Source organism: Heptranchias perlo, chromosome 1 (assembly GCF_035084215.1).
Source record: "Heptranchias perlo isolate sHepPer1 chromosome 1, sHepPer1.hap1, whole genome shotgun sequence".
Taxonomy (NCBI): domain Eukaryota; kingdom Metazoa; phylum Chordata; class Chondrichthyes; order Hexanchiformes; family Hexanchidae; genus Heptranchias; species Heptranchias perlo.
In genome coordinates, this window is record NC_090325.1 from 30,724,188 (window position 1) to 30,738,913 (window position 14,726).

Here is a 14,726-nt window from a genome sequence, read left to right on the forward strand (position 1 = left end):
ACACAATTCAGATTTTTATTAATACTTGGAAACAAAATATGTCAAAGTCACATTAATTGGACAGGTTTCAAATTTCTTGCACAGCATACTTGTAGTTACAAGGAACATGCTAGTGTTGGACTTTATTTTAACTATTTCAATGCTGCCAGATTGGACACCCTCTTACTAAGAGATCAAAGCATTTAAGAGCCTGCAAAGTTTGCAAATTACAAATGCTTGTAGAGGGATACCAATAACAAACTCAAGCTCTGGACTGCTTCTAAGAATTTCGCATTCACAAAGTATGAAATTAAGAATCAATTAAGCCACTTTCTATGTACCATGAAAATCAAATTGTTACAGAATTCCAGCTTTCCTTCCACCACATTCTCCATATTATTTCCATTCAAATTGCTTAATAAGCAGAAAGGTTATGGGTGAAAGAGGACTTTGAGTGTGGAAGAATGCAGCAGCATGGCAGCAGCAGGCATTCTCCCCGGGCAGCAGTTGTGTACTGAAATGCCACTATGACTTTTTTTTTTAAAAAGGAACATAAACTCATAATAAAACACAGTATCAAGAACAATACAGGATTTTGTTCACACTCCATTGTCTTAATTAAAAGAATATAAGTTTCAGTGAATTTCAATTAAACAATTGATTGTCAATGATGAAGCTTGAAATTCTGTAGACATTTTCAAACAATTTGTTTTTATCTCCATCAAAAAACATGACAGCAAAATTGTAACACAAGTAATAACAGTCCACCTTTTCAATACCCTCTAACAGTTGCATGCAGGGGGTGGAAGAGGTTCAAGATCGGGAGGGGCGAAGTCACAATGAGGATTTTTTTAAAATTAGAACTTTAAATTTGAGGCATTGGGGGACCAGGAGCCAATGTCCAGGGGTGATGGGTGAGCTGGATTTGGTGTGGGATAACATACAGGAAACAGAGTTTTGGATGATCTGAAGATTATCGAGGTTAGAGGATAGGAAATCAGCCAGGAAAGCACTGGAATAGTAGAGTCTCAAGTCTGGAGGTAATAGGCACAGATGACGTTTTCAGCAGAAGACAGGCTGGTGCAGTGGTAGTGGAAGTGGCAGAGGTGGGCAATGTTAGAGGTAGAAGAATGTGTCTTTATGACAGAGAGGATATGGAGTCGGACCTCAGCTCAGCTTTGAACAGGATGCCGAGGTTGCGAACAGTCTGGTTCAGCCCCAGATAATAGCTGGGAAAGCAGATGCAATTAGTGGCAAGGGTATGCAGTTTGTGGCAGGGGCCAAAGACGATGCCTTCAGGGTTCCCAATATTTGAATGGAAGAAATTGTGGCTCATCCGAGATTGAACGTCAGACAAGTAGTCTGACAACACAGACGGTGGAGGGACCAGGAAAGTCAGCGGAGGCAAAGCTGGATGTCATACATGTGGAAGCTGACCCAATGCCTGCAGCTGATGTCGCTAAGGGGCAGCATGTAGATGAGGAAGAGGATGGAGCCAAGGATAGATCTTTGGAGGACTCCAGATGCAGGAAGAGAAGCCATAGCTCTAGCTGTGATTGGCAGAGTGGAACCAAGTGAGTGTAATCCCACTCAGTTGGACAAGAGAAGTGGCGTTGAAGGAGGATGATCCTGTTGAAGCCTGCAGAGAGGTTGAGGAAGACGGAGAGAGGTAATTTACCACAGTCACAGAGAATGTCATTTGTAACTTTGTTTAGGGCTGTTTTGGTGCTGTGGCAGGGGTAGAAACCTGATTAGAGGGGGCTTTGCAGGAAATATGGGCATGTATTTGGGAGGCAATAACACGTTCAAGGACTTTGAAGAAAGGAAGATTGGAGATGGAGGCAGATGTCAAGCGTTTTGTTTTTTTAAAAAAAAGAGGGAGTGATGACAGCAGTTTTGAAAAAGGAGGAAAATTACCTGCGTAGAGGAACATACGTAAGAAATAGGAGCAGGAGTAGGCCATAAGGCCCCTCCAGCCTGCTCCACTATCCAGTCAGATCATGGCTGATCTTTTACAAAACCATTGACAAAATCCACTCGCATAGGGCAAGATAACAAAGTTAGATGATCAGCAGTTTAATGGGAATGGGGTCAAGGAAGCAGAAGGTAGATCTCCGGCGAGATGAGCTCGGAGAGGACACAATGGGAGATGAGAAACTAGAGATGCAGAATCAGGGTGAAGGTATTTTTGGCTTGGTGGGCAAGGGGAAAGGGGGGAGCAGCAGAGGCTACTGAACAGATGGTCTCAGTCTTCATGACAAAGTTGGAGGTCAGGGGAGAGAGGAGAGGGGTTTAAGGAAATGGATGGCGAAGAAAAGAAGCTGGGGCTGATCTTTGCTCTCCACGAGCAGAGGAGAGCGAGGTCCGATAGCACTTGATATGGACAAGATAATGGTGTTCAAAATTATGGAGGATTTTGATGAAATAAAAAAGGAGAAAATTCTACTTCCATTGGTCAGAGTTAGGAACTAGAAGGAATAAAATTAAGACCACCACCTAAGGAACACAGAAGTTTGAGAATTTATTATGCAAAAAGTTTGTTAGGACAGAGTGCCCCACCAGAAATAATGGTGGAAGCAGAATCCATAATAGCTTTTAAAAAGGAAGTGGATAAATATTTGATACAGGAAAAAATAAAAAGGATATGGAGAAAGGGCAGGGCAATGGGATTAAGTAGATAGCTCTCTGACAACCAGCAAGGGCACAATAGGCCAAAAGGTGTAAAATTCTGAGTTGTCAAATTCTATGATTCTGAACACATATCTAGAATCAACAAGCCACAACTAAACAAACGCAACCCTAAATGAATTAACAAATGAATCGAAAATGGAATGTTGAAGAAAAATGGCCTCTACAAATCCTGCAATTGGGAGAGAGGAGTTCCCTGGGATGAATATATGACTGCAGAAACAGGTTAAAAGAGTGATTAGAGAGATACAGAAAAACTTAAAGAAAAGCATTCCTGCGAAGCAAAACAAAATAGTAAGAAATTCTTTTGAGGCTTCAACAGTAAGAGGCAGTAAAAAAAAAAGCAAGAATCCTAAAAGATCTAAACAAGCTTGAAACAGAGGATGAGCACCAGAAAGTAAATATCTTAAAATGATTACTTCCTCCAAGTATTCACAAGGGAAGACATGAGCAACGTGCCCTCCCCAAACAGATATAAATGAGACGGAAATCCAAGACAAACTAAAAGGGCTGAAAACAAACTAATCTCCAGGTAGAGATGGTAATTATCCCAGAGTGCTAAGAGACACAAGAAAGGAGATTTGAGATGTATTGACAATCATTGAGGGAGTCAATGGACACTAAGGAGGTAAAAGTAGACTGGAAGCAGGCTAGCATGGTGCCCATATTCAAAAGGGGTCATAAGGCATCCACAGGCAATTACAGGCCCATTTGGTTTACTTCAATTCCACATAAAATAATGGATTCAATCACTAGAAGTAAGCACAAGGATTATAATTGCAATAATAATCTAGTAACAGCAGCAATTCAGAAAAGGAAGATATTGTCTGATGAACTTCCTTGGCTTCTTTGAGGAAGCCCTACAACATGATACACCTATATTTCCAAAAGGCATTTGACAAAGTTCCACAAAAAGGCCATTAGTTAAGCTCAAAGATATGGTGATTCATGTTGGATCTTGTGAATGGATAGGAAACTGACTGATGGGTAGAAAACAAATACTATTTAGATCAGTTATGTTGGGGGGTAGGAGAAGAAGAGTACCACTTCTCCAGGGCCCATGGAAGAAAGGGGGCAGTCGCAACGTGGATACAGAATTGACTAAGCGACAGGCAACAGAGTAGTGGTGAACGGTTGTTTTTCGGACTGGAGGGAAGTGTACAGTGGTGTTCCCCAGGGTCGGTGCTGGGACCACTGCTTTTTTTGATATATATTCATGACTTGGACTTGGGTGTACAGAACACAATTTCAAAATCTGCAGATGAGACAAAACTTGGAAGGGTAGTAAACAGTGAGGACGATAGTGATAGACTTCAAGAGGATATAGACAGGCTGGTGGCATGGGCAAACACTGGCAGATGAAATTTAACGCAGGAAAATGTAAAGTGATACATTTCAGTAGGAAGAACGAGTTGGGGCAATATAAACTAAAGGGCACAACTCTAAAAGGGGCACAGGAACAGAGAGATCTGTGGGTATATGTGCACAAACCGCTGAAGGTGGCAGGGCAGGTTGAGAAAGTGGTTAAAAAAACATAATGGGTCCTGGGCTTTATAAATAGAGGTAAGGAATCATACAACACCAGGTTATAGTCCAACAGTTTTATTTGAAAATCACAAGCTTTCGGAGCTTACCTCCTTCGTCAGGTGAGTGAAGGGTTCTGACTGTTGGACTATAACCTGGTGTTGTAAGATTCCTTACATTTGTCCACCCCAGTCCATCACCAACATCTCCACATCATTATAAATAGAGGCATAGAGTATAAAAGCAAGGAAGTCACAATGAACCTTTATATAACACTGGTTCGGTTACAACTGGAGTATTGTGACCAGTTCTGGGCACCACACATTAGGAAAGATGTGAAGGCTTAAGAGAGGGTGCAGAAGAGATTTATTAGAATGATTCCAGGGATGAGGGACTTTAGTTATGTGGATAGACTGGACAAGCTGGGGCTGTTCTCCTTGGAAGAGAGACGGTTGCGAGGAGATTTGATAGAGGTATTCAAAATCACGAAGGGTCTAGACAGAGTAGATAGAGAAAAACTGTTCCCATTGGCGGAAGGGTCAAGAACCAGAGGGCATAGATTTACGGTGATTGGCAAAAGAACCAAAGGTGACATGAAGAAAAACTTTTTTTTTTATATAAACGCATTGAGTGGTTAGGATGTGGAATGCACTGCCCAAGGGGTTGGTGGAGACAGATTCAATCATGGCCTTCAAAAGGGAACTGGATAAATACTTGAAAGGAAAAAAGTAAAGGTGAATCCCAGCAAATTAAGTTTATAAGCAACTAAAAGTATTCAGTCCCACTGTCTGGCTATCCACTTCTAACAGTCCAGGAGTCCAGGTCAGTGAGCACAGGAGTGACGGGTAATCGAGTTAGGATACAGGCAGCAGAGTTTTGGATCAGCTCAAGTTTATGGTGGATGGAAGATGGGAGGCCGGCCAGAAGAGCATTGGAATAGTCAAGTCTAGGGATAATAAAGGCATGGGTGAGGGTTTGAGCAGATGAGCTGAGGCAGGGATGGAGGCAGGCGATGTTACGGAGGTGAAAGTAGGCGGATACGGGTCACATCTTCGGGTCAAATAGGATGCCAAGGTTACGAACAGTCTGATCCAGCTTCAGACAGTAGCCAGGGAGAGGGATGGAGTCAGTGGCTTGGGAACGAAGAAAATGGTTTTGGTCTTCCCAAATATTTAGTTGGATGAAATTTCTGCTCATCCAGTACTGAATGTCGGACAAGCAGAGCGACTTGGGTTACAGGTACACCGAATGTTAAAGACAGCAACTCAGGTTGATAAGGCTGTAAAAAAGCTAATATAATTCTAGGTTTTCTCTCAAAAGCCAAGAGGTAATTACGATCTCCTGCAAAACCTTAATAAGACCCCAGTTAGAGTACAATGCGCAGTATTGGCCTCCACGCTATAATAATATTGAGGCTTTAAAGAGGGTACAACACATATTCACTGCTGCCTGGTATAAGGAATACGAATACAAATACAAAGACCTGAAAAACTGGGTCCCTTTTTGTTAGGACAATGCAGATTACGGGGTGATGTAATAGAAAAGTGTTTAAGATTATGAAAGATGGGACAGGTTAGATAAAAGCAGACTGTTTCCAGCAGTTCCACCAAATCTCACCTTGGTCTGTCTATCTAATCTTCTGGCACCTTCGGCGCCTATGAGCACCTCATCTTGTTCTATGCCTTGCCTTTGAAAACTTCATTCTCTACCACCCACCCAAGGCTGACGTCAAGATTCTCACCAACATACCCCCGGTGCTATCCTCCCTCATCCTCTGCACTGAGCAACTTCTCATCCTCAGTGATTCAACCTCCATCTCAACTCACCTTGTTCCTCTCTTCTGAGCTCACTGTCCTCAAGTTTTTTCATAGTTTAAATGGACAGAATATTAACTTGTGACAGACCCACTTTATTGAAATATTAGTGAAAACACAAGGGTGCTCAAAGGAATAAAGCTACGTGAAAGCTGCCTGTCATTTTAGAATTTTATGATGCCTATAACACCAATTACATTTTACTTTCTACAAATTTTACATCTTAAATCTAAAAAAAATCAAGCATAAAAATACCTGAAATAAAAGTTATTTTCTGTATCACTTCAAAGCCTAAGTTTCCCTCAGTAGCTCGATCAGTAGAGAGTCCCCAAACTCTAAGGGTCTTGTTTCCTAGCCTTTGGCCAAACAAAAAAATCAAGCTCATCCATGCTGTTGCTGATCTAAACTGTCAAATGAAAGCAGTAACGCTGTGCTACTTTTTAAGCAGGAAGGAAATTAGCAACATTAATTCAACCTTCAACCACCACACCGCCTATCAGCCACATGAAAAATTAAATATAAAATCTCTCCAAAGCAATTTAAAAATTGATCATAGGACATGACATTAATGACACACACATATCCCTTTCCTGAAGGTGCTCTCAACTCCATTCAAGTTAAGCCACTTTTACACTGGCCCTTGTTTGGCTCAGATCCTGGGAAACCGACATTCGTGTGCCAATTCTATACACTTATATTACTAAATCCTATTAGACCCACAAAAACTGGATCTATGATTCTGCCACCAGGTTAAGGGAACCCTGCTCACGAACAGGTCTTTCCAAAATCAGAATTAAATGGATGCATATATAAAAGTGGCTTTTAAGCTTCACAAATCAAAATTTCAGTCATAGCAGCATCTGTTCAATGATTGAAGTCCATACCTCTTCAAACGTCACACACAAAAAACAACTTCATACCCTGTTTATTACAGCATTCACTCCAAATGCAAAGTGAGCACTTGTTAAATAAAAAAGATACTAACTATACCAAAGGCATAGAACACCATTTTGCAAGGCTGGTGGCTTCACATCCTACCTCAAGATGTAAAGCAAATACTGGAACCAAATATAAATGGTAATCACTGGCACTGCTGGTTACCACTGGGCACCATTTTGTTCTGTCCAAAAGCAGGCCAAGTTCAGTCCGCCCCACCCATACAAGGCATTTTTTTTGCTGTCCTGTACAGATCTCCCTTGAATAATGGAGGCAGTCAATGGCTCGAAACCAAGCCTCAAATGTCATCCTTGATCTTCACTAAACTAGACTCTCATTTGGAGTTCCAGTGGTTTCAAGATGGCATGCCTGGTGATGGAAATTTGGAATTAACTCAACCATCAGTAATAGCTAAGCCAGGAAGGTCTATAGTACTCCAGGGCTGTTGACCATTGGCCAACCAGTCTGGTTCACCCATGGAATTTGGAGTGGTTGATCCATCACTGTGTTTGGTGGGGGGGGGAATGGATTTTGCTCCCCCCAATTCAGTTCCAGATAATCAATATCCTAATGAGTGCTGTGGTCTTCATTGGGCAGAGATCAGGAAGCTTCGTTGTGCTTAGAATGCTGTACAATTTATCTGGTTAAACTCCAGCAATACCCACTGTGCATCATTAGAAATCCTAAGCCTTGGCTCTGCCGTCCTGCACTTAAGCTCTCTAGATTTGAACAAGTGGAATGATCTCTATGGGAGAGAACATGCACTATTGGTGCAAAGAGAAACTCTACAGATATCGTTTACTCAAAAGCTCAATTTGGAGACACTCAAAACATGGTAATGGGCTTCAATGTGGGTCAGATTCCTGGATGACAAAAAGGCAGGCTTTTATCTTTCACAATACGTTTCAGTTATGAGAAATTAACATCTTCAGTGAAGTTATTACAGAGCTTCACCTATTAAATGCTTACGTGAAAGGTCGGTGGAGGAGAAAGCACAGCATCAAGGTTGCATGAGCAAATAGGTGTTCCTAGGAACAGGAGTGGGCCATTTAGCCCCACAAGTCTGTTCCACCATTCATTGGGATCATTGTTGATCGATGACCTAACTCCATATACCCGCCTTTACCAAAGGTATTAAGGGATATGGGGCTAACAAAAATCGATCAATCTCATTTAAAATTAACAATTGAGCTAGCATCAACTGCTAGCTCAATTGCTAATTGTAAATCGGAGAGGTTTGCGGAAGAGAGTTCCAAACTTCTATCACTCTTTGCGAGGGGCCGTATGGCCTACTCCTGCTCCTATTTCTTATGTTCTTATGGCATTTCACAGGGGAGTTATCAAACAAAATTTGACACCAAGCCACACAAGGAGATATTAGGACAAGTGACCAAAAGCTTGGTCAAAGAAGTAGGTTTTAAGGAGCGTCTTAAAGGAGGAGAGGTTGAGGGGTTTAGGGAGAGAATTCCAGAGCTAAGGGCCCAGGCAGCTGAAGGCACGGCCGCCAACGGTGGAGCAATTAAAAATCAGGGATGCGCAAGAGGCAAGTCACAGTGAACACCACAGGAGATCTACTGATTTTTAAATGCTGTATGTCTATACGTGCAGATGTCACATTTTATCATAGATGTAAAATTATCTAAAAATGCTTTGCACTTCTGAGCTGGAGTCTGAAACAAGAACATTCTAAATTGCCAAGATCCCTCACCAAGCAACAATTAAACTTGATGACTGAAGGCTTTTATTTACTTAAATAGACTTACTGCCCTTAAAAGGGACAGAGCTCTACATTACCAATTGAGCATAATGCATTACATCGTGTAACACACCTGTCCTTATAGTGCATCATCTGACCTTCAGCAATGCCACAGATTATATATGAAAACAGTGTGTCTTGCATTTGTCACAATAAGTACTGCATGCAAAGGGGATGTGTAAAATAAAAATCCTTTACTTCTTCATTTCTCAGTTCCCTTCATCCTCTAATTCCCCATCACACAAACTCACGCAATAGTAAATATTTAAATAGCACAAGCTTGAAACTCAAAGAATAAAATGTATTTTCTCATATCCAACTTGATGACAACTATACAAGTGAACAAAGTTATTATAATCAAATACATTGTATAGATGATAGCATTATAGGCTTCAAACTCCCCAAAAGCTACTTCCCCATAATAAGTTGTTGACTACAAGTTTGTTGAATGGTATTGATCACATCACAATCATTAATCGTACACTGAGTATCATTGCACATCAATGGCATAAAGTACACTAGTATAAATGGGAGAAATTTCAAAGCTGTGGTCGGCCATTGGTATTGAGATGACAATTAAACTACTTATATAGCCCATCATCTGAACTCGGGCTCCAGCATTTCCATCTCCCTGGTCATTCGTTCATTTTTTTCTCTAGGACTTTTCTGTGCCATCTTTACCCTTACTGGAGCACAAATTACAAAATATCATACAACTATTACAGTATACTCCTGTTTGTTGAAGTAAATTAATTTGAATTACTCATAATTCAAATTCTGCTTAAAACGGGCAACTGTGTCACTGTATCACAATGTTCAGTTCCATTCGCAATTCCTCAGATAATGAAGCAGTCCATGCCAGCATGCAGCAAGGCCTGGACAACATCCAGGCTTGGACTGATAAGTGGCAAGTAAAATACACCAGGCAGGTGCCAGGGCAATGACCACCTCCAACAAGAGTCTAATGGCCTCCCCTTGTCATTCAATGGCACTACCATCACCGATTCCCCCACCATCAACATTCTGGGGGTCACCATTGACCAGCCACATAAACGCTACGGCTACCAGAGAGGTCAGAGGCTGCATATTCTGTGGCAAATGGCTCATCTCCTGGCTCCCCAAAGCCATTCCACCACCTAAAAAGGCATAAGTCAGGAGTGTGATGGAATACTCTCCACTTGCCTAGATGGGTGCAGCTGCAATAACACGCAAGAAGCTCGACACCATCCACGACAAAGCTGTCCGCTTGATCAGCAGCCCATCCACCACCTAAAACATCCACTCCCTCCACCACTGGTGCAGTATATGCTAGCTACAGGATGAATTGTAGCTTCTTCGACAGCACCTCCCTAACACGCAACTTCCACCACCTAGTAGAATAAGGGCAGCAGGCGCATCAGAACACCACCATGTCCAAGATTCTCTCCAAGTCACACAACATCCTAACTTGGAAATATATCACTGTTCCTTCATCGCTGTGTGCTCAAAATCCTGGAACTCCTTACCTATTAGCACTGTGGGAGCACCTTTGCCACACGGACTAAAGTGGTTCAAGAAAGTGGCTCACCATCACCTTCTCATGGGCAACTAGGGATGGGCAATAAATGCGGGCCTTGCTAGCGACAACCATATCCCAAGAATGATGTTTTTAAAAATGTAATTGCTTAATTGCAGATAGTTTGAATTTAACAAAGAATTTTGAATTATCAATAGAATGTAAACCAAAAAAATTGCAACTACTGTACACCAAGTCCACCTTCTTGTACACCAAGGCCCATCAACTAACTAATGTTTCAACTCCAGCTGCCAACATCCCATTAGCCAATGCATGTCAGATCACTACCCACCCAACATTAGCAGCAAACATATGTTTGAAGTTCCTCCAGGAATCTAAGGACCAATATGCAGTTACACAGCAACATACAATACAACACAAATGTGCTGCACAGTGGTGTTGTTTCAGAGGAAACTAGAGCCCCCAATTACATGCAGCCAATACATTCTGGCCAATGACTAACAACCTACCTCAGTTATGCAAGCAAGTTTGCATAATAAGAGGGTATGTAACCTAATCAAAGGGTTCACTTGGAATCAGTCAACAAGGACACAGCAGCAGCACTTTTAAGCAATCAGTCTCTACTATTTTAGATAATTTACCCTTGTATATAATTTTACAGTTAAAACATAGAATTCCAGGACTTTGGCATTTGAACTATTCCAGAAACTCAAGCATGGCAAGAAATAACTATCGTGAAAGGTTATTGCATGCCTTTGTACTACAAAACTGATTCTAAAAATAAAAAAAGGTAAATTCTTTAAGAGTTATCAATAGTCTTATTTAGCACAATGGTACCTATACCCTACAAGAAAAAAAAAGTCCCCACCTTCAGGAAGAGGAAAAAAGGAGGAAAATATGCAAACTGAGTGCAGTGGGTTAAAATGCCATCTTTTCACTTCCTTGACCTACACTACAATCTTAATAGGGTGGACAGCGTGAAAGAACTGATCCAAAAAAAAATCAGAACCGTCTCAAACGAGGACCAAGTGGTTCTAAGTCCTCTGCACAAAACTGTGGGCCTCAATCTGAAAGACCACAAGAGTGGCTGGTCAGAGAAGTTGAAATGTATCTCCGATATAGTGATCTTTTTGTAAATAAGAGGGGCCCATGGTACTTTGATGGGGCACAGTAGACAGTTACCTAGAAACATTTCACACCAATTCTAAATGCAAAATATTACATCTTGTGATTCCCCAAAATTGCTGAGCTTCTGATTTAGCCTCAATTATATGAGGAAGAACTGAGTAAAGAGTTCTGAAAGGGAGAAAACAATCTGTAGTTGAGAAAAAGGGTGTTTCCCCCAAGCCACTTGTGTAACCACCAGTTAAACAGCACAGATTTGGTGTATCCTAGTGTTATTTTAGGTCAGCAATGAAAGCAGACCATCTGTATTAGAAGTTCATGAGTCAGTAGAAAGAATTTATGCTTAAAAAATGTTTAAAATCATCCACATTTTCACAAGCTCTCAAGGGAACTTTGTCCACCACAGTACTTACTGTAAACACAAATTACCATCACATAAAAAGTCAAATATTCACAATGCATAGAAATAAAATCTACATTACTAGAGATCTGATTCAGAATAACCAATAAACTACCTGTTGGTATAACTACCCAGCAACTTCAAACATAATACTAAGCCTCCATAGTAACATGACCTAAAATCCACTATAAATAAATCCCTCCCCTTTTCCAGGTTGATCAAAATGTTATAGCATTTATGGATCAATACTATGACAAGCCTCATGAACACCACCAAGCCAGATTGCACATTCTAGCTGCATATTAAAACATGTTGCCCCTTAATTCTTACTCACCCAAGCCCAGTGAGCACAGCCAATCAATAAAATACATGTATTTATTTATTACAGGTTAAAGGGAATGAGAATTCAGTGCTGATAAACAAGGTCAGTATTTTTTCCATTTTGCTGCAACTGGAGAAAAAAAGCAGAATGCTAGGAATACATAAGCAGTTTTATCAGCATCTGAAAGAGAAAAAATGGGTTAAGATTTGTGCATAATCTGTTTGTTAGAAGACCTCTAGCATTACCCATTTTCTTCAGATGCTGTGTATTTTCAGCAATTTCTGTGCATATTTCAAATATCCAGTACTTGCTTTTTAAAAAAAAATCTAACATTTTTGGAGCTAGGGCACCAACTGCAACAATAGAAAATACATAGCAAAGAAATGAAAATCCTATAGTATCATTTTCACAAAGTCCACAAAAAGCTTGCACTGTTTCCTAAGCATGCTGGTATAATGAGTATCTTCCTTAATTAATATGACAACAGAAACCCTCCACAAAAAAGACAAAAATAAGGGAAATGTTGATCAGCTTAATTTTCATTGTCTTTAACCCATAATGTTAATATTGACTGTGTCACTGGGCCTAGGTGAATTAGAATTAAATGGAAAAGAGGGTTTTCTTTTTAAATATATTCACTATGCCATTTTGTGTCCCTTACTTGGCGGTTGGAGGAAAAGAGACAGCACCCTAAGATAAACACAACAGCTATACTATTTTGGGACAGGGAGGATTCCCTGGGGGAACGGATGCCAACATGATAACTTTCATTTATCTAGCATCTTTAACATCGGAAAACATCCCAAGGCGTTTCACATACTTAGAATAAGTTGCAACAACTGCCACTCTCCATGATGGGAATAAACTTAATTTTAGAAATACAATCCTGGTGTAAATTAATATTTTTCTTTTAACAAACTATCCACTGATAATTTTTTTTTAAATTATTAAATCAAGCCAGTGGAGCTTGCCTTCTTTCTATGTGCTTCTGTCCATAGTAATGAAAACATAATTAACTACTTCAACAGTATCTGACCACTACCACCAAAAAGAACAAAAGCAGCAATATCATAGGAACACCAATCACCTCCAAGTAACACACCATCCTGACTTGGGCATATACCTCGGTTCCTTCATAGACACTGGATCAATATCCTGGATTTCCCTGCCAAACACCACCATGGGACCACCATCACTGCAAGAACTGCAATGATTCAAGGAGAAGGCCCAGCACCACTTTCGCTGAGCAACTAGAAGAGCAAGAAATGGAGCCTTGCCAGCTTCAATACGTCATAAGAATGAATGAATGAATGAATGAATAAAAACAAACAAGATTGCATTTACAACTTCCCATTGGTTCCCACCCTCCAGTCAAATCTTAAAAATATTACATTCCAATCTTAAAATTAAATGTGAGAAGTTAGCCCAGGGTTTGTGAGCCCTTACCTCGGTGACAGAAATAAACACCACTATCCTTCAAGAGAGGAATGATTATAAATGCATCTCTGCCTTGAATTACATAGATACAGGCAGACGGAATAAAATAAAACTTGACGTATTGATCCAGGTCTGTGTACTGTTCATTGTAATAACAAACAAGATTGCAATATTCCTTTATTTTTAAAAAAAACTATATTTATGAATTAAGGCAAATACATTCCTTACCTAGACAATGGATATAAACAACTTTCAAAAGAACAAGACTGCAACAACTAGCACCCTCTTAGGTTATCAGTATATTAAAAAGTAGCAATGTTTATAATTGGCAGGAACTAGAGTTGGCCTTGGGCCTGCCTGTGTGCCCTTTCGTGCAAAACTACCACCTATCAAAACCAACAAAATTGCAACTAAACTCCCCTTAGATTGCCAATAATACTGTATTTACAAAATAGAAAAGTGAAATAAACAAGTGTGGTGCCTAAGGCCCGTTTCTCTCCTTGGCCAGGTGATAAACTTAAGATTAAATTATAAACAGGAAGAAAGCAGATTGCAAAAACATGACAAAAGCGGTGCCAGGAAATTAAAAAAAAAACACAAGACGCCTGGCGGGTGGTTAGGCTGAAGCTGGCAGAGGCTCCGGGCTCCTTACCTGGGGATGGTGACACACTTGGTGTTGCAGCTCTGGGTGGTGATGGCCTTCTCCAGCTCGTCCAGCTGCCCGGTTTTCTTGAGTTTCTTCACCAGGCTCTTGACGGCTTTCTCGCACCATTTGTCGTCCTGCCCGTTGTTTTGCTGCTGCTGTTGGGACGGCGACTGGGAGGAGGGCGACTGCGATTCACCTCCTTTCTTCCAGCCCAGCAAACGCTTGACGATGGGCGGCGTGAACGGTAAGATCGACATGATTGAGCCGGGGGAGCAATAGAAAAAAGGGGGTGGTGGGGGGTGAGGGAAGAGGGAAGAGAGGAAAGAAAATAGGGAGGAGGAGGAGGAGGAGGGGGGGGAGGGATAATAAAAGGAGGCCGACGGCGAGTCCCAACAGAGGAAAATGAGGAGGAAAAAAAACAACGGCAACCACGATTCAAAAATTCAAACAATTGTGCCTCACGCTGCTCACTAACCGTCGCTTACATAAATCGAGACGATTAGAATCGCGAGAGAAAAATCAAGTTTTCCTTCAAAAATGTCGTTGTTGCTCTAAGTTAATTTATTATTAATTATCGACATCC

The 14,726-nt window shown here is 40.9% G+C and overlaps 1 protein-coding gene across 2 annotated transcripts in view; it reads right to left on the bottom strand.

Moving 5' to 3' along the window:
• The window catches only part of smad2 (SMAD family member 2), a 157,011-nt gene extending 142,524 nt beyond the window's left edge, over positions 1-14,487 (bottom strand). For both annotated transcript variants that reach the window (XM_067983328.1, XM_067983319.1), the window contains exon 1: positions 14,150-14,487. In XM_067983328.1, coding sequence (XP_067839429.1) covers positions 14,150-14,400 — 251 coding nt within the window. In that variant the 5' untranslated portion in view covers positions 14,401-14,487. The remainder of the gene's footprint in view (positions 1-14,149) is intronic.
• Positions 14,488-14,726: the final 239 nt, after the last annotated feature.